The sequence below is a fragment of the Gastrolobium bilobum genome, unplaced genomic scaffold, assembly GCF_033153095.1.
Source record: "Gastrolobium bilobum isolate Gb01-03AN ecotype WA unplaced genomic scaffold, APGP_CSIRO_Gbil_v1 utg966, whole genome shotgun sequence".
Classification (NCBI taxonomy): Eukaryota; Viridiplantae; Streptophyta; class Magnoliopsida; order Fabales; family Fabaceae; genus Gastrolobium; species Gastrolobium bilobum.
In genome coordinates, this window is record NW_026899514.1 from 303708 (window position 1) to 324568 (window position 20861).

At 31.7% G+C, this 20861-nt stretch overlaps 2 protein-coding genes across 2 annotated transcripts; one reads left to right on the forward strand and one right to left on the reverse strand.

The window, feature by feature from the left end:
* Window positions 1-9305: 9305 nt before the first annotated feature.
* LOC133290823 (nudix hydrolase 4-like) lies at window positions 9306-9868 on the reverse strand. Its single transcript, XM_061488946.1, has 3 exons — window positions 9740-9868; window positions 9514-9642; window positions 9306-9401 (listed from the first exon to the last, which is right to left on the reverse strand). The coding sequence occupies exons 1-3, from the start codon at window positions 9866-9868 to the stop codon at window positions 9306-9308; spliced, it is 354 nt and encodes a 117-aa protein (XP_061344930.1).
* A 6573-nt stretch (window positions 9869-16441) lies between these two features.
* On the forward strand, window positions 16442-20242 carry LOC133290824 (lysM domain-containing GPI-anchored protein 1-like). Its single transcript, XM_061488947.1, has 5 exons — window positions 16442-17056; window positions 19269-19383; window positions 19512-19673; window positions 19934-19965; window positions 20064-20242. Exons 1-5 carry the CDS (start codon window positions 16456-16458, stop codon window positions 20240-20242), a joined length of 1089 nt encoding a protein of 362 aa, XP_061344931.1. The 5' UTR covers window positions 16442-16455.
* The last annotated feature ends 619 nt before the right edge of the window (window positions 20243-20861 follow it).

A 20861-nucleotide genomic window follows, 5' to 3' on the forward strand; every position in this document is an offset into this window, starting at 1 on the left:
TTTTTTATAAAATTTGTAAAAAGTATATAATCATAATTAATATAAATATAAAAAATAAAATTATGAATAATATGCGATATTTTAAAAAATAAACTAATAAATTAAGTCACTCTAAAAACGACTCTGATTTAATATATAAAAATGTTTATTTATTTTGTAAAGGATGTATAGTGTCAATAATATTTTTAAGGGAAAATTTCATTATCACCCTTACACTTATTATTAAACCCATTTTATTTTCAATGAAAATACTCCCATTAATATAAATCATAAAAAATACCCCTAATCAAGAAAACCCCCCCTAAAATATTGTATAAATTTAAACACATAAAATAAATATAATTAAAATATTAGGAAAAAAACATCTAATGTTACTTTAGATAACTTTGTCTAATGATCATTGAAACGACGTCGTTTTGGGGTTAAAAATAAAAAAATTAGAATGATAAAGACTATTATAACCCTGAAATAAATTAAAATTACAAAAACTCCATGATTTCCGTCTCAAAACGACGTCGTTTCAGTGAACATTAGATAAAGTTATCTAAAGTAACTTTAGAAAAAATAAACTCTAAAATAATTAAGCAATCATTCAATCAATCCATTTACATCAATTGCCAAGGAAGCAATTAAACATAAATGGCATAACGATTAAATTCAAATATATAATTCATAAAATCAAACATAAATTCTAACCATTTTTATCATTTATAAATTAAACAAAATACATAAATTTGATATTATTATCAAGTAAAAATAATAAAAGATATATTACAAAATTTCTATCAACAACGACTATTTTAACTATTTTTTTTTTCCAGTAAACTGAAAGGTATCCCCACCCCCATTCGGGGGTGAGACTAATCCCAAACCGAGCACCGTAGGACCCTTGCGGGGGCGGCTCTACCCAATCCTTTTTTTCCATACCCAGGGCTCGAACTCGAGACTACTGGTTAAGGGAACACAGCCTTCGGACCAACTGTGCCAACGACTATTTTAACTATACAAATGAAAATTTTGGACACGTGATTTAACTTGACACATTATAATACGAGAAATGTTATATTCATAAATTTTTTGTTTACATATTCTTACAAGCTACACTACGTATTATATACTCCGAAGAAATACACTTTTAAATATATATATTTTCTAAAGTACATAATTGAAGTTACAAGAATTATAAAAAAAAATAGTAAACTTAACCTGACCCTAAAACAAATTCTTAAAAAGTCTAATTTACAAGTTAGTTTATTTTTTTCTTCCTCTAATCTCACAGAACGCATAACGCAAGGTTTATTTTAGTGGAGTCGATACACATGGTCTCATTCCAAAAATGATAAAAAATAAGGGATTGGGAGAGAATTTTTTTTATAAAGTGAGGGATTGGGAGAGAAACAAATTTTTTCAAAATTAGAAAATGGATCACCTAAGTATCATGGCCCCGAATCACTATATAAAATTCCCCTTACTGGGCATTGGCCAGACGCAATGTCATGAGGCTAGACCTATGGGGAGACCTCAATCAATAAGTTAAACGACATAATAAATGGGCTATATACCAAGCTTCAATTCATGGACCTGCTCCTCTCTAGTTAGTTTCTATTCAGTATGTAACTTTTTGTCCCTCGTATTTTCATTTCCAACAATTTTTCCTCTAACGGACGAATTGTTTTCGGATCCTGTTTGGATCATATATATTTTTTTTTAATTAGAAACTACTTATAAGCTAAAGTTAAAAGCATATATTTCAAGAAAATTTTAACTTAAAAATTACTTTAAAACATATATTTCAAGAAAATTATCTCTTTATCTTTATAACTCTTGATTTAAAAAAATACACAATTCGAGAAAAACAGATAAAAATTTAAAAAAAAGCTTCTCCTAGGAGCTTTTAGCTTTTTTCTTTATTATAAAAAGTAAGCTTCTCATTATATAAGAGCTTTTCTCAAAAACTGTTTGGACTAGTTTATGCTTATAACTTATAAGTAGTTTATAGTTTAAAAAGAGAGAGATCCAAACAGACATTTATTATTCTGTGTCCAACATTTCTTCCTCATGCTAATGTTGTGGCCAAGCAAGCACCGACACGTATTTTGAAAATTTACGTGTCGGACACGTGTCCGACACGGATACGTTCCGACACGCTCGAACACGCGTCCGACACGTGGTGAATTCTTGGACATGCGGTCAATTCTTGGACACCATTATCTACCGAAGCTCTATCATCAGTAACATCAAGAAAAGGTGAGTGAGATGAAAACACCAAACCTTCGTTGGTATCCTCCAAATGTAATGCATCCCTTCTTTTCAGAGCCTCTTCTTCTGAATCAAAAGTACCAAGCTCCATTTGAACACCTCGAAATGGGTCCTGAGTCTCTGATTCATATTTCCTCCATTTACTGCGTCGAACACCTTTATTGAAGCTGGAGAAGCTGCATGATTTTCTGTCTCCGCTTCTTGGATAGAGGTTGGAATTTATTATGAACTTTTCACCACGGAAATCTTGTAGTAAAAACTTATCAGCACATGACTGTGGTGGCATATTTGGCACGAAAATCTGTGTGATAAATTGCTTTGAACAATTTGATATGAAGCCGTTCAAAACTTTTTCATCTTCTTCACTTGAAGAATCTGTAGCGCCTGGATCACTGTATATAATTCTTATTTTCATGAAAGAATTCAAGTTTTCCATTTTTCCTGTAAACTTTTCTCTTGCTTTCTTGAAATTTGTTACCTGCTTCATAGGTTTCTGTAGAAAGCTTGGCATTTTTTAGGACTAACCCAAAATTTGATGAAGGAAAAACCAAGAAAGTCTTGACAAGAAGAGGGGAAAAAAGAATATGAAAAAGGATTTGATCAAGGAGATTCCCTTGTTCTATAGAAAAAAAATCAACGAGGAGGACATAAAAAATCTAAGATCTTTTAGTATCAAGAGAGAAGCCTTCCAAAATTTTCAATTTGAATAAATAGAAGTCACTGCTTAAAATACTATATAAAAAAAGCTCTTTAATAAAAAGTAATATACATGTTTTAAATCCTCTAAAATACAGTGATAAATTTCAAAATATACATTGAAAGATATCAATGTGCAAGCACATACCTTTTTGATGAGAGAAAATTGCAGCGTGCAAAAGATGAAGAATGAGCAGATTCAAGAAAGTATGCACCAGAGAGAAACAAGAAAGGGATATATATCTGCTTCGTACAGTGACCAAATTCGGAACCAATCTTATATATATATGTTTGGTTCTGAATCTGATCACTGTAATTGCGGTAGTTCAGCTCTGAAGCAGTTGTATGTTTCTTTCTTTTCCCTAACTTTGAGATATTTAGTTAAAAAAACCTGAATGTTTTCACCTCTTGGTTTTCTCTCTTGATACTCAAAAAACTTGATTTTCTATTTCCTCAACCTAGATCAAACTTTCTATATAGATATATATATTTTTACATGACAAGACTTTCTTAATTTTACCTTAATAAGATCTTGGGTTTCCAAGGCAGCCTCTGAAACAAGAACCAATTGCAAGAAAGGAAAAGAAAAGGTTCCGAAAAAAAATAAAATTGATTTCTTTCAAGAAAATCCGAATTATGTGTAGTGTCCCATCATATATGCTACAGAATTATTCAAGTGAAGAAGATGAAAAAATGCTGAATAAGGGCTATCAATAAAATAGTTCAAAGCAATTTATCAGAGCGATTTTCAATTCAAGTATGCCACCAAAGTTACGTGCAAATAAGTTTTCACAATAAGATATCAGTGGTGAAAATTTCAAAATAGATCACAACCTTTATCGACTAGAAGAAGAAACCGGAAATCATGCGGCTCATCCAGCTTGTACGAGGGTGTGAACAAGTTGTGAATCTCCGCACAAAACCCGCATGGAACCTCTCCCAAATCGAATTTTTCAAGTCAGGTTTGGCACAAAATCCTCGTATATTAGCCTTTGATGAAACAAGAACTTTCAATCATAAAACAAGACCCGATGCCCTAAATTGCATTTTCATAATAAAGATCACAATTTGATTAATAAAACCTAAGTTTACTGCCTAGCCAACGCAAATCTAATCCAACCAAGAACAAGAATCAAACAAAAATCTCTGAATGAATAAAAGAAACCAAATCTGATTTTCTTCTAGATAAAGATAAAGATAAAAATATATAGTTACTCCTTGAAAATAAGGAAAACATTCTAAAGATAAATATAAAGATAAGAAAAATTATCTAAAAATAAGTAAAGTTTTCAAAAAATGTGAAGAATAATAAGATAGTTGATTACAAACAAATCAATATTTTAAACTTTTAGGGCTTGTTTGGTGGTTAGGATAGAGAAGATATCATAAATATGGTATCATATCCTATTTTTATCCTTTGTTTGGTGAGCCAATAAGATATTATAAGTTTATCCTATTTATTCATTTTATCCTTTCTGCATGTTATTTTACGGGGACTCAATTTAGGAATGAATAGGATATGGTATCAAATATCACATCTCTCTCAATCCCTAAGCACGTGTAGATATCGACATCGGCAATTAGACATCTCTACCACCTAGTGTCGCCACCACCAGCCATCAATCAACTACCACGATCATACCATGAGCTACCAGCTTGAGCTGCCGCTACCATTATCGGCTACTGTCATCCCAACCACTATCGCCATCCATCACAACCCATAATTGACTCTGGTTACTGTCATCATTGTCACCACCACTACCTACACACGTCACCCGCACCAGCCAGTCACCACCATTGTCATCTTCGCTGTCGCCATTGTCCACTGCTAATACCCACCACCACCTCCATCCACTTGGCACCAACCACCACTACCCCCACTGCCATCAGTTAGCCACCATATTTGTCACCTGTCATCGTTGTCATGTCACCACCACCAATTGCCACCAAACTTCATAACCGCCACCAACACCTCTACGTGCCACTACTGTACTCGTCACTGCCACTAGCCACATGCCAACAATATTAATAATAAATTCAAAACTTAATTTCAAAAAATTTATTTGGCAAGAATATCATTCTTGTTGCATTTACAGTTGGCCCATTCTACATGACCCAACCATTGATTCAAGAAACTTGTAGTCAACTAGAATTGTGGCCTAATAAGTATGGCTCAATTGTTGAAAGAGGAAATGATTTGAAATACAACAAATTACAATTGAATCCAAGTCTCAATAAAGCAGAAGATGTGATTGTGATTTGTTTGGAAATAAAAGAAAAGTAACATATTTGGCGTGATTTGAGATTAAAGATTTGGGATGTTTTTTGAATTATTTATTTGTAATTTTTTATTTATTTTTAGATGTTAATTATTGGTATATTTATTTTAGGAAGTTTTATTATTTTTAAAATTTTAGATTTAGAATTTTGAATCAATTTGTAATTAGTCTATAAATGGGTGCTTATGACCCTTATTCTAGGAGTTGAATTTTGTTATTTTGTTAATAGAAATTGAGAACCAGAGGGTTACTCTTTTATAAAAATCATAACTTTCTGTTTAGCCACTTTTTCTATGCGCTTTCGACATCAAATGGTATCAGAGCAATAGGTTGCCTTCAACCAATGGCTGAACAGAATCGTGGAGGTCGACGACTACGGAGTCACGAGGGTAGGGAACATGGATTCGTTCCTGAAGAATATAGACAACTGCGTCAAATTGACCCACGAGACATAAAAAATGAAGAGCTTGGAAGGCGGATCTAGGATTTGAAGCAACAACTTGAGCAAGCGTTGGACAAGAAAATCTAAGTTTTGAAACGACTATGTGTGCGGGCACAGAGAAAGAGAATTCAAGATTTTGAGCGTCGACTCGTGCGGATATGCATGAAAATTTATTTAAATTTTGAAGCAAACTCTTGTGGAGGTGCAGAGCATGGAAATTCAATATTTGGAGCGGCGACTTGCGTGGACAAAGTTAGGCATTCAATCCGAAGAAAGAATGGAGTTAGATGATGCATCTGATGACGAAGAAGATGACATCAATCCCTTGGAGATTCTAAACCAGGGACAGAATTGGGAAGTACAATATGGAAATCAGTCCACTTTTCAAGATATCGAGATGCAATTCAGGATTCCTGACTTTGAAGTCTATGATCATAATCCAGCTTATGATGATTATCCGATCTATGATGATAATCCAATTTATGATGAGTATCCGATTGTTGATAATTATCCCATTTATGATGATTATCCATCTTATAATGAAGAATCAGTTTATGATGATAATCCATTCTATAATAAATCTGATGGAGAATCAGATTATAAAGAAGATTTATCATTTGAGTTTTTGTCTAAAAAAATTGAGATCAGTGAAGATAAACAAGATTCGAGGACGAATCTTTTCCTAGCAGGGGAGAATGATGCACTTACAGTTGGCCTATTGTACATGGCCCAACCATTGATTCAAGAAACTCGTAGTCAACTAGAATTGTGGCCTAATAACTATGGCCCAATTGTTGAAAGAGGCAATGATTTGAAATATTTTAAATTACAATCGAATCCAAGTCCCAATAAACATAGTTTTTAGAATCTTGATTTATCACTACGATCTTACATTTTTACGATTTTTTTCATCAAAACGATTTTACCAATATTCCAAACGCTTTTACGTTTTTATGATTTTTTACGATTTTTTTGAGTTACGATTTTACATTTTACAATTTTTTAGTCCCCTTTCGATTTTACTTAAAATCTCGATTTTAACAACATTGCCAATAAAGCAGCAGATGTGATTGTGATTTGTTTGGGAAGAAAAGGAAAGCAACAAATTTGACAAGATTTGAGATTAAAGATTTGGGATGTATTCTGAATTATTTATTTGTAATTTTTTATTTATTTTTAGATGTTAATTACTGTTATATTTATTTTAGGAAGTTTTACTATTTTTAGAATTTTAGATTTATAATTTTGAATCAATTTGTAATTAGTCTATAAAAGGGTGCTTATGACCCTTATTCTAGGAGTTGAATTTTGTTATTTTGTTAATAGAAATTGAGAATCGGAGGTTTACTCTCCACTTTTTCTATGCGCTTTCGGCATCAATTCTTTTATTTTGAAAATATTTTTAAGTTATTTATGTAGTTGAATATTTTTTTTTAAAAATTGTGGTTTTTAAATTTTTCTAATAATTTATAATAAGAATAAATGATTAAATTAGTCAAGAAAGCAATTTAAAAATCAATTTTGAAAAAATTATATTAAGTTCTTTTAAAAAGGATATTTTTATTTATTTATATCGACACTATATGATGCATCTTAAGCACTAAATAAGATAACATTATCCCATTAGACTACTTATCTAATGCATATCAAATACAAGATAAAATATGAGCTTACCATACTCATATCTTTTTCTACCCTTATATTTTATGGTTTAATTATGTGTAAATATATTTTATTCAATTTATGGTTTTAGGTTAACAACTAATGGATGTAGATCGTATCAATATTTCTCTTATGAATTTGGAAACTAATCTCATTTTGGACAACAGTTTGGTAACCGGTTCTAACTTTCTTGGTATGTCACAATCTTCTATTGTTAAAGAAGTCATTGTCGAGTCTCAATTTGGAATGGAATTTGATTCTTTGAAAAAAGTTCAACAATTATATACATTATTTGCTAAGGAAAAAGGTTTTGGGATTCGTGCCCGCTCTAGTAAGAAGAATTATTGCATTTTTGTGTGTGTGTTAAGGAAGGTGAAAACAAGATAAAAAGTGGTAACATGTGAGAAGTTAAGACAAAGTCTTCAACGATATGCTCAAGATGTCAAGACTCTCTTAGTGTGTCAAAGGATCGAGACGTATGAGTTATAAAATCTTTTGACAACAATCATAGTCATATTATGGCTAGTCTTAAGAGTGTGTCTTATTTGAGGTGTCATAAAAAAATGAATGATGCAGCAAAAAATCTTGTTGAGAAGTTCAATGAAGAAGGTTTACCAACCGGAGAGGTTGCTGCAATGTTTAATGGAAGTGATTCAGCTTTTTACAATAGAGATTGTTGGAACCATTTGAGGAATGTTCGGAGGAAGAATTTGGATATTGGAGATGCATAAGCTGTTTTTAATTATTGTAAACAAAAGCAAGCTCAAAATTCTAAATTTTTCTATGCAATACAATGCGATGATGATCATAGAATGATAAACTTTTTTTGGGTGGATGCTAGATCAAGGTTTGCTTATCAACAATTTGGAGAGGTATTACTTTTGATACAACATATAGAATAAACAATTACAACATTCCATTTGCCCCATTTACTGGGTTGAGTCATCAGTTTCAATCAATTTTATTTGGTTGTGCATTATTGCAAGATGAGTCTAAAAAAACTTTTATATGGTTATTTGAAACTTGGTTTGAAGCAATAAAGGTAAAGAAGCCTATTTCTATAATAATTGATCAAGATTTAGCTATTGGAGCTGTTGTGGCCAAGGTATTTCTAGAATCTCGTCATCGTCTATGCTCGTGGCACATTAGAAAGAAGTTTTTTAAAAAACTTGTACACCTATATCACAAAAATTCTATATTCAAGCGTGCGTTGAAGAGTGCATTCGAGAATCATCAACTATCAAGGATTTTGAAGATGATTGGCAGCGTATAATAGGTGTGTATAACTTGCAAAAAAATGAATGGCTTTAAAGATTATTTGAAATTAGAGAGTCATGGATACCAGTTTATAATCGAAGCACTTTTTTTGCTGTTATGAATACTACACAGAGAAGTGAGAGCATCAATTCTTTTTTCGACTCTTTTGTTAATCAACCATAACATTACGAGACTTTGTGGTAAAATTAGAGTAGGCCATTAACAATCGCTATGAAGCTAAAAACAGAGAGAACTTTAAGTCTTGACATAAGTCACATATTTTGAGTATTGGATCGAAAATTGAAGAGCATATTGCATCAATCTACACTAGAAATGTGTTTGGAAAGTTTCATAATGGCTTGAAAATGTCAACAATATTACAAAGGAGAAGATTGAGTATCGAGTTTCTAATTGTTTTAATGTTCAAGATAGTTCCATTGTTAAAATAAATTTAGAGTCAAAGAGTGTTACATGTGGCTGTCAACTTTTTGAATTTATGGGAATACTATGCAGATACATTTTAGTAATTTTTCAAGCAAGGGACAAATTGCAAACACCATGAGCAGAAATTTCCAGTTCAAGACTTGATTTTCAGTGAATCTCAATTTCTCTATCCTAATATCTTTTGAGTGCTTCAGTTCTACGACTTTGTAGATTCCAAAAAGCAAGTGAATGTCTAAAATCTACAACCTAATTATATCCTCGTCCTTTTAGGCTGCAAGTTCAGTTTGCCTATTAACCAATTCATCTAAAGCTTCCTTCATCCAAGCATATGGCCATATTTCTTTTGCTTCAGCCACAGTCATCTGCATGATGCAAATCAATGAAAATTAAGTACAACAACAAAATAAGTGTTACCTAATTAATATATTGCAATTGGAATATGAATTTAAAGATAAATATACTATATACAATTACCCATCTTCGCTTTCTTGTGTTTATCTTTGTCCAATTATCCAACTCCTTACTAACAAGCAAAGGGAACATATATGCCTCATGAATTGTAGGTTGGCATTTGCTCTTATAACACCATTTATTATCCATTTTACTTTGCAAGAAAGCAACCAAGAAAAATAAGATAAGAATCAAAGGCCTAACTATTTGGAAAAAAACTCAAATCTAGAAAGTGCTTATAGATACTAACTTCAACATAGCCAACAACCCCAGCTTCTTCTATTGTCTCTCTTAAAGCAGCCAGTTCCATGGATTCATCACTTTGCCAACCACCCTGAGGCCAAACAACATAGACAGGATAGATGTCAACTTTTGTCATAATTTTTGTCAACTTTTTCCCACTTACCCAGTTATATATGCAAATACCACGTTCAAGTTGGTAAACCTCAACAGTGCATTTTGTGCATTTTTGCACTTGATTCTCAATTGCTAGGCAAAAGAGATTGGTGGGAAAGTTTTTATAAACCCTCTACCAAACAAAGACAACATCAATTCCCAAACTCAGATGGATGGGCATCTCTACCAAAAACTTCAACCAAACACTACCTTAACCCATTTAAGAAAAACCTAATTGAAGAAACCTTCTAAATTTCAAAGCGTACTCTGGTGTCTATGCGTGTTCAAGTAGAGAGCTTGCATCATGTGAAGAAAACTAAAAAAATGGAAAGTGGGTGTGGACATTGGGTACGTGTTTCTGCACAGAAGTTGGAGGGTCGTGGAAGTAAAAAAGAAGAAGAAGGGGGGACATCTATCCACTTAGGCTTTGTTTGAGAGTTTGGAGGGGAGGGGAGGGGAAGGAAGGGGATCCAAGGGGGAGGGAGGGGAAGGAAGTTGAGTTGAAAAAGTGATAAAGGAGGAAAATTGATGGTTAATGAGATATTTTACTATTTTATCCCTTTTTAAATTAATATAATTATTATATTTTACAAATTAAATCAAATTTAAAATATCTAACAAAATTATGTATGTACTTTTCACAACACCAAAAAAGAATTTTCGATGAAATTTCTACGTTGGAAACGATGAATATTTCATCACAAAATTATTTTTTTTGTCAAAATACTTTTCGTCGAAAAGCGACAGAATTTTTTCTTTGATGAAAATTTTTACAAAAATTAATTTTCTATCATAATTTTCGACTAAATTCTATCAAAAATTTTGATGAAAATGATTTCCTCCATCAAATATATTAAACGAAAAAAGAATTCTGTCAAAATTTTGACGGAATGTTCTCCGTTCAGAATTTCAATGGAAATGTGTTATGACGAAATTTTCGACGAAAATTATTTTGTCAAAAATTTTGAGAGAAATGTTTCATTCGAAACTTTCGACGAAATTTAGATTCTGTAAAGAATTTTGACACAATATTTTTTCCGTCAAAATTTTTGATCGAAATATTTTTCGACAAAATTTTTTACGAAAATATTTTTTGTCTAAATTTTTTGACAGAAATATATTCCGTTGAAAATTTTGATGGAAATATTTTTTTATCAAAAAAATTGACACAGATATTTTCGTCGAATTTTTTTGATGGAAATGTGTTTTGTTAAAAATTTCGACAGAAATTGTTTTGTCAAAAAGTTTAACGAAAATGAGTTTTCGACGGAATTTGAATTCTGTAAAGAATTTTGATGAAATTTTTTTCCGTAAATTTTTTTCGATGGAAATGTGTTTCGTTCAAAATTTTGATGAAAATAATTTTCGTGAAATATTTCGATGAATATGTTTTTTTGTGAAATGTTTTGACGAAATTTAGATTCTGTCAAAAAATTTGACAAAAAAAATTTTCGGTAAATTTTTTTTACAAAAATGATTTTAGTCACTAATTTTGATAGAAATATTTTTCATCAAAATTTTTTGCGGAAAATTTTGATGAAATGTTTTCCGTAAAAAATTTTGACGTAAATTTTTACGCCGAATGTTTTCGATGAAAATGTGTTTCGTCAAAATTTTGGACGGAAATATTTTCGTTGAAAGTTTTGTCGAAATAATAAAATAATTTTGACTGAATTTTTTTTCCATAAAAAATTTATGTTAGTGACTGGCAAAATCTGATTTCGTCTCTAATGTCATCTTTAGTTTTGAGGAAATTTTTTGACGTATATGATTTTCATGAAAAAATGTATCACTGTTTTTTGTCGAAATATTTTTCGTCGCTAAATTTTGTCTGTATTTGAGACTTTTATAATAATGTCATATTTAAAAATGATTCACAATTATGTAGTTTTCACATTTTAATGCTAATGGTATATAAGTAATTTTTTATATTTCTTTCCCAAATTAGGGGAACTTTAATTTTAAGAAGAAGGAAGGTTTTGGAGGATTTAGTAAAAATCCCCAATTTCTTCCTCTTCTTTTTTTAAACTCCCAAACAAGGGAAGGGCTTACTAAAACCCTCTATTTCCTTTCATTCCCCTCATAAAACCAACTCCTAAACAAATGCTTAAAGGGTATAACCATATATTATTTTAGATAGTAATGGTTGATTTTTGTCCATCAACAGTCATAATTTATTGGGTCAAACTTAATAGGCCAAACTTATTATTAATTAATTATTAATTTTGATCCAATAAATTATAACTGTTGATTGACAGAAATCAACAGTTAGGCTCTAAAACGACATATGGTTATATCCTTTAAAAGGATAGATGTTTTTGCCAAAAAAAAAGAAAAAAAGAAGAAAAGTAAAATACCTTTTGGGTCCTCGACAAAAATTACGGGACCCATTTTAACCCACTAGAAAAAAGTTAACATTTAATTCCTCTGAAATTCAAAAAAATGAGTTGACTTTTTTTCCCTAAGAGATTAAATTGGGTAATATGATATTTGTAGAGAACGCAGAAGATACTTTACTCAAAAAATATATTTCTATGTCACATGCCCACTGGTTTTTGTTAATCCTGACTGTTAGGTTGAAGTGAAATAGACGGCTCAAATGGAGTGTAAGATTAAAACTCTTACACTAGTGTAAAATGATCTCTCCCCATATGTGTGTGTATATATATATTTATATAGGAATAGGATCATTTGACACCGGTGTCAAACAAAAAGTTTGACACCTCTTCTAAGAGTCATTTATTTTTCCTTGATTTAACGACTCTGATTTGTAAGCATGTTCGTCGTTGATCTGCCTTAATCTAACAGTCCTTGTATAAGGGGTCAAACATTTTGACACCGATGTCAAACAAAAAAATTGACACCTCTTCTAAGAGTCATTGATTTTGCCTTGATCTAACGACTCTGATTTGTAAGCATGTGCGCCGTTGATCTGCCTTAATCTAACAGTCCTCGTATAAGGTGTCAAACATTTTGTTTGATACCAGTATCAAATAATCGGGTTATATTGAGATAGAGAATAGGGTTATATTGACAAACTTTTTTTTTTACAAACTTACATATTACACTATGTTTTACTGTTAATACTTTACTCAAAAGTGTATTACCGGTCAGACATAATATAATTTTTAAGAGTTTGTAAACAAATTTTTTGAAAATATAACATTTCCTATATATATATATGAGCTTATCGTTTCTCAAGCTGCTTGAGATAATTTTATCTTCGGCTACTAAAATATAACCGTACAAAGATGGATCAATGGTGATAAAGGAAGAGAGAGAAAAAGGAAATCATAACCATTCAAAAGTGAATCAATTAATATAAGAAAATAAATAAACAAAATGACTTAATTTTGGGGTAGCCGAAGATGAACTTATCTCATGTTGTCGGAGAAATATTTTTTCATATATATATATATATATATATATATATATATATATATATATATATAAACACCAATGACGGTTACATTATTACTAAGTGACTCTTAATCTAAAAGACAAGTCAGCAATTTGACACCATAATAGTTTAAAAACAAGGGAAATTGTTTTCTCGTGTAGGAAATAACCATATCATGTTATATATATATATATATATATATATATATATATATATATATATATATATATATATATATATATAGGGTTCGTTTTTTCTGCAGTTACTGCAGATAAGTTATCTGCAGTAAGCCAATACGACGTCGTTTTGGGACGAAAATCTTGGTGTTTTTGTAATTTTAATTTATTTCAGGGTTATAATAGTCTTTATATTTATAATTTTTTAAGATTTCAATACCAAAACGACGTCGTTTTGGGAATAAATGCAGATAATTTATCTGCATTAACTGCAGAAATATTTTTTCCATATATATATATATATATATATATATATAAACACCAATGAGAGTTACATTATTACTAAGTGACTCTTAATCTAAAAGACAAGTTAACAATTTGACACCATAATAGTTTAAAAACAAGGGAAATTGTTTTCTCGTGTAGGAGATAACTATATCATGTTATAGAGACATAAAAAGATATGTCTGTAATTTTTTTTTTTTAACTTATGGGCTTCACATTTTTTGTTAATGTAGAAAAAAAAACTTCTCTCTTATTAAATGAGAGAAATATTAACCAAAAAACAATTAGTAAAAGATTCTTGGAATTTAATGACACATAAAGTCAATTTCACTATTCAAGTTACATAATGATCCTGTGTAGCCGTTTAGATGTCAACGAGAGTGATAGTTCTAAATTTATAATATAGCTAAAATTGACTAGGAAAATTTGCCTGTTACACTTTCCATTTTGCACCGATCTTAATTAAATCGATCAATTGGTTAGTACTTAGTAGGCTTAGTTTCCTTTTCGCTTATCCAATTATATATAGTAATAGCGGAAAACTGAATCTCGGGCCAATTTTTATTTAATTCCTTATCCTGAATGGCCTGATGCACGGCATGCCTGTCGGGCAGTTATAGCCCAAATTAATGAGTGGTGGTAGGTAGGAGTGTTAAACGAGCTATGGGTCTTACAAGAGTCTTTGGCTCGGCTCGTGAAGACCTGAGCTTATATGTCTAAAATTGATTGTTGGACCCAGGCTTGGACTTGTATAAAAGCTCGTTTAATAAAAAAGTCTCAGGCTCCAATTCAAAAGCTCGGCCTTAGAGCCTCTCAGACTTGCCTAATATATTTTTTTTTTATTTTTTTTTATATTTTTTATACTACTTGTGATAGCACTCTCTCTCTTCTCAATTCATTTCATCCCATTTTATTAATTAAACAGACTTTTTGAATGATTTTATGTTATATTATGCTATTTCGATATACATTAAATTTATGAATATTTATGGAATTACTAGTGCTGTTGATTGTAGATTTTGTTTGGGTAAATTTTTGTTGTCTTAATTTTTTTAAACAGGCTAACAGGCTAAACCAGACTTTTATTTTTTGTGAATGAGTCAGGCCACAGGCTGATATTATATTCGTAACAGGTAACAGGCTAAGGCCAGTCTGACACATTTGAATACAGGCTTGGCCCGTTAAGACCAAAGCTCGGCTCGACTCGTTAACACCGCTAGTGGCAGGTTTTGTTGTTACATAATAGCATCACCACATTTTATATATGGGCAACATGTTTTTATATTGGTATAAAATGAGAGTGGATCCTCTCATGTGCTAATTAACATGACCATGTCATGTGAGATAATCATAACCATATATGGGTGAGTTAATGGTGATAAGGGAGGAGAGAGAAAAAATATAAGGATAGGAAGTTACACAATCATCACCGTTGATTTAATTATTAATGGTTAAGATCCTCCCACATGACATGATAATGTTAAATTACACATGAGAGGATCTATTTCCGTATAAGATTAATAAGTCTTATACTGTATTTTAATTGTTGATGGACGAAAATTATCTGTTGTCATTTGTAGTGTAATTAATAATTAATTAATATTAACTAATTCATATGACTTCTTAAATTATAACGGGTGGATGCACGAAAATCAACGGTTGGGATGTGGTGTAAAATAATCCTGATCCTTTATAGTGCATTTTGACAATATTCTCCCGCGAGAATATAGTGCAAAAACATTACAATGGTGTTCTGCAGGTGTTCTCCTGGGAGAACATAGGCAAAATTTTTTGTGCACTATATTCTCGCGGGAGAATATAGTGCAATGGACCTAATTTACATCAAGTCACTTGATACTCACTAAACCCATATATATATATATATATATATATTTGAGAAAAATATTTTTTCAATAACTTGAGATAAGTTTATTTCAAGTTATCCCTTTTAACTATGTATTACGTGTAATACATAGTTATAACATTAAAGTTATTTTTTTTCCTCTCTCCACATTAGCATATAAGTTTTGAAAAGTGACGAGCAAATAGAAGAAAAAAGCAACTTTAATCTTATAACTATGTACTACCTATAGTAAATAACTAAAAGAGATAGCTTAATTTAAGCTTATCTTAAGTGTCTGGAAAATTGTTAACCTATATATAGTGAAAGGATTTGTTTACAATTTTTTTTTACAAATTACACTAAGTATGACAAGTCATACACTCTTGATTGAAGTATGACCGGTTATACTTAGTATAGTTTGTAAACAAAAAATTTGTAAATATAATCTTTTCTTATATATATATATATGAGCTTATCATTTCTGCAGCTGCCGTAGATAACACTCTCTACAGCTGACACAGAAAAGTGGGCCCCATGACGTTTAAAAAAAAAAAAAAACAAGGATCCGGTGCTGTATCCAAGGATCCGCACTGGCTAGCTGTAGATGCAGCGTCTGCAGAAATCATTTTGCATATATATATATATATATATATATATATATATACCAACTCCATCTTTAGACGATCACGTGTATTCACCTAACCACTGAGGTGCAATTTATTGAGAGGATGGAAGGATAAATATAAAGTTAAGATCTCTTATTTCTATATTCCAGTCCATTAATCCAAACCTCGAAAGCTCACAAAATGAGAAACTATTTGCAATTTCTTTCGCCTCAGATCTTGTGTTTTATATTTTTCAGTGTCATGTATCTAGTTCAAACAAAATCCACTATTGAACCATGTAACTCCTCAGACTCCTGCCCCTCTCTTCTCTCTTATCTTTTGCCTTGGGACTCCAAGCTCTCTGAAATTGCAACTCGCTTCCATGTAAATATTTCTGATATCTTGGCTGCAAACTCTGTCTACCCCATAACACCATCATGTGCACATAGAATCCTTGGTGCCAAATCGATAGTAAAAATACCAATTTCATGTCCTTGTCTGAATGGTATCCGAAGGTCTATGTCAACCATTTACACTGTTGAGGCAGCTGATACCCTTGCATCCATATCAGATGGTTATGGTGGGCTAGTTGGTGCTGAACAAATTCAGATTGTGAATGGCATCAATGCTACAAACCCGTTGACAAATGGAGGCAGCCTTATTATACCATTGCCATGCACATGTTTCAACAATGTCAACAATGGGGGAACAGCAATTTATATTTCATATGTGGTGCAGAAGGAGGAGAGCTTAGGAAGCATAGCAACAGTTTTTGGTACTACTATTTCAGACTTGGAAACTGTAAATGGTCTTGGCCAAGCTGCAGTAGATCCAGGAGACATACTATCTGTTCCTATTGCAGGTTGGTACATATCAAAATCACTGCACTAGCCAGTAAGTACACATGTACTTACTATCATTTTGATTGTAGAGTTACACTTAGAAGAGAAAACTTTTGGTGCTATAGTTATAGGTACATTCATATTAAAATAAGAAAATTTTTGGGATTTAAAAGAAATTATATAAAAAATATGGGTTAAAATGATTTTTTTTTTCTTTTTAATTAAAAGAGAGTACCGAGTAGTATTGAAGAAATTGAGACATCTTAATAACTATAATTTTCAATTTAAGATGAACTGAGGTGTTTGGTTGAAGGATTATTTTGGGATTGATGGGAAAATGTAAGTGGATATTGGAGAATATTACGTTTGGTTCATGTTTTTTCAAAAAAATACTAGGCAAATGGGATAGATGGGGAAATGACTTTTGTGTTGATTTTTGGATGAAATTCACTGTTACAGAATACCACTTGAGATGTGGTATTTTGAGATACCTGGAGAAGTGAAAAAATAGGTGCAAAGTTTCTCCCGAACATAGATTTTGCAAATTTAAATAATTTTTCCTGGTAATATTTCGGTCAACCAAACAACTTTTTTTACATTTTCCTACCAAACTCTATTTCCAACCATTTCTCTAGTAATTACATTTCCCTAGTATTCAAAAATTTTCTCTTCAACCAAATATCCCCTAAGTGAAAGATCTTAACCCCCTTTAAAATTCTTTTTACTCTTAATTAATTATTCTGCTTTTTAATTTACAAGGGGGCCCGAGCCCAACTAACGAGGAGCAAAACGATTGAAAATTACCCCCCCCCCACCCCACCACAAAAAAGCCAGCTACTTGATGTCATTATTACAAATAGAAAGAACATAAAAAATTGCTAGTTAATGCTAAGCCTCAATAAAATTAGAGTTATATTTATCTCGTGTTGTACAAGAGAAGAGCAAATTTCCTACACATACTAGGGGTAAGTTCTTCTTAAGTTTTTCAGAAAAAGACTTAGCCAATTCTACTCTAATCCATTCCCACTCTTGTGAAGTTTTAATGCTGAAGACTTCACTCTTCTAAACACATTTACCTAACCTTATTCTTCACCTATTGAGCGCATAGCAAGCCTCTTTGTGATGGTCAATTGGTGGCTTGACAAGAAGAGTTCTTGCATTTTGACGTGGGTGGTGTGAATCAACGTTAGAATGTTTGAATCCTTCAAACCTAACACTGATCGTTAGGGGTGAGTCTCACATTTATTTTTTCTCTCCTATCTTATTCTTACTTATAAGTCTCATTTAATTTTATTTCTGCTACATGAGATAATTTTTTCTTACGATAAAAGAAAATTATTCCTGATAAAATGATGCACCGAAACATATTTACTGCTTACGTTAGATGAAAAAGGCTATTCACACACCAAAATAAAGGCAAGTACAAACTTTTCACTGACTAAATTCTATTTTGCTACTTCAGAGAGAGAGAGAGAGATGGTAGACAATTCAACTTTGAAATCTCAGAAAAAATTTTGGTGTGTGTCAATAACCCTTTTCTATTAGAAATTGGATGAGATTGGGTTCCCTAGAGTTTCACACTTCTGATCTAAGTAGTAAATGTGGATAATCGTGTAAAACAAAAATAACATAATAATAACTCCTATGAAGGAAGAGGACCACAAAGAAAGTAAGGGCAGACAGGTAATTGCAATTCTTTGATACTTTGAAGGCCTTAGAAGAATCTTTTAGTCCATGGCTTCTATTTATATTAGTTTGTTTTTCATTTCGAAGAAAGTTCCACATGGTTTTCCCTGTATGTAGTCCTCTGTGATGTTTTTGGAATGAATAAAACCTTTCTATCTATTGAGAAAAAAGTTAAGAAAAATTATTCGTATTGCTAAAGTTAGTCATTTAAAAAATTAAACAAAAAACAGAAGTTACAAACCACACCCCAATGCTTTTAAACTATTCGTGTAATGTTTCTGCTAAATTCTTTCATAAAAATTAGGATTCTATCATATGGGACATGAAGTTAGTTGAGTGCAACTAAAGGCAAGAAAGACACAAACCCATTTTTCGGTTGTTTTAGATAAAGTACTATTTCCTTTTCCTTTTGGGGATGCGGAGGGGGTCATAGGAAGGAGAGGGACACATGGTTTGTTTTCCAACTTAGGCAATTTTTATATATGATATAGTGATTAATCAGCCACATTGACATAATCTTCTGTAGACTTGTACCGTCCTTTGCAGCATGTTCATCAGCAACTCTAAATTGGTATAATGAAAGTCTGATTGTACCAAATGGATCATATACTTTAACTGCCAGCAACTGCATCAAATGCACTTGTGCACCAATAGATCTCAAGTAAGCTACCCTTTGATTCTAGTTACATCTGTTTACAAATTTAGATTTGACTTTTAATTACTTAAATTTGTTCTAAATATGCAAGTGGCTTGATAAGCTATGGTTGATTACTATCTTAATTTAACCAGGATGCAATGTCTTCCTTCTGCACTGGATATCCCTTGCTATAATTTACGTTGCAAAGGATCCAATCTTGTTATTGGGGATGAATATGTGGAACATTCCAAGACTGGTTGCAATGTGAGCCAGTGTGTTTACCGTGGCCATAGGGGTGGCAAAATTCTGAGTAGGTAAGCAATTTGAATGCTCAGAATAACAGAATCAGGGACATACTCCAAAGAGAAATGGAATTCGAAACAAAAATAGAGTTTAACACTTTGACTATTTAAACCATCAGCATATGCTAAAATTCATAATATTTCAACTATACTATAATTTGATTTTCCCCAAAGAATAAAATATCTTAAATTTTTTAATTGGGATTTCAATTTTTGTTTACCTTGCTTTGATGAGATCTTTTTAACACAAATTTTATGTTTAATTTTTGCAGTATGATGAACTTTTCTTACCTCCAGTGCCCGGGTAATTTCTAGTAAACAAAAACATCTCAATAGCAAGAGCTGAAGAAGTTTCAGATTACTAATATGATTTTCTTTCTTAATTTTGTTTCTTTGTTGCAGCTAATCTAAGTAATAGTGGAGCATCATGTTGGCCTTCCCCATCACCATATCCTGCAGAGCCCTTGCCAGTTTCTGTGGCTGCTCCGAGAACTCATGGCCCTGGTGGAAGGCTTGGTCAATTTTTAACCATTGTATTGCAGTTGTTCTTGCCAAAACTTATCCTTTATTTTCTCATTTGATTAAGTGTACGTAATTGAGAATAAGTCATATCTTGTATTCAATTCAACCTCAACCTTTCCTCCATATAAGAAAAGAAAGATTTCACCATGCAATGGTACTAGTACTAGCTTTGAAGGCTATCGTCAAATTGCATATATTGTTATTCACCTAGGGCCATGAAAACAGATATTATCATCGTTATCTAACCGATCAATTCCTCTATATAACGTAAGTCATTTTCACTTATGTTTCTCAATATTTACCATGGTCCTGATATGTATAACTAAGTAGCGTTTCAGAAAAAATAGAAGAAGTTGACAACCTCCCTTTGACACATTTTTTAATTCTTTAGTTCTTAAACCATCGTGTGGTTTACTTTTCACTTATAACTCTATGCCTTTTTTCTTTTATGAATTATCCCTGTGATTTTTTTCAATCCAAATCCGTTTTTAACACTGTTAATAATTGAACCAATTTACTCATTTTGCCCGACTTGTATAAAAAATTGTCTGATATAAAGATTTGGGGCAACAACAACTATTTAGCTTCATTACAAAGACATTTAACAATCATGTATCCTGCCCCTTGCTAAGATTCCATAGAACGGACATAACATTCCTTACAAAAAAAAAAAAAAAA

Coding starts and splice junctions, on each gene's coding strand:
- LOC133290824 (XM_061488947.1), top strand. CDS start 16,456: ATGTATCTAGTTCAAACAAAATCCACTATTGAACCATGTAACTCCTCA. Junction 19,384..19,511: donor TGTGCACCAATAGATCTCAA/GTAAGCTACCCT, acceptor TAATTTAACCAG/GATGCAATGTCTTCCTTCTG. Junction 19,674..19,933: donor GGTGGCAAAATTCTGAGTAG/GTAAGCAATTTG, acceptor TAATTTTTGCAG/TATGATGAACTTTTCTTACC.
- LOC133290823 (XM_061488946.1), bottom strand. CDS start 9,868: ATGACAAAAGTTGACATCTATCCTGTCTATGTTGTTTGGCCTCAGGGT. Junction 9,643..9,739: donor GGGTTGTTGGCTATGTTGAA/GTTAGTATCTAT, acceptor TTCTTGCAAAGT/AAAATGGATAATAAATGGTG. Junction 9,402..9,513: donor ACACAAGAAAGCGAAGATGG/GTAATTGTATAT, acceptor TGCATCATGCAG/ATGACTGTGGCTGAAGCAAA.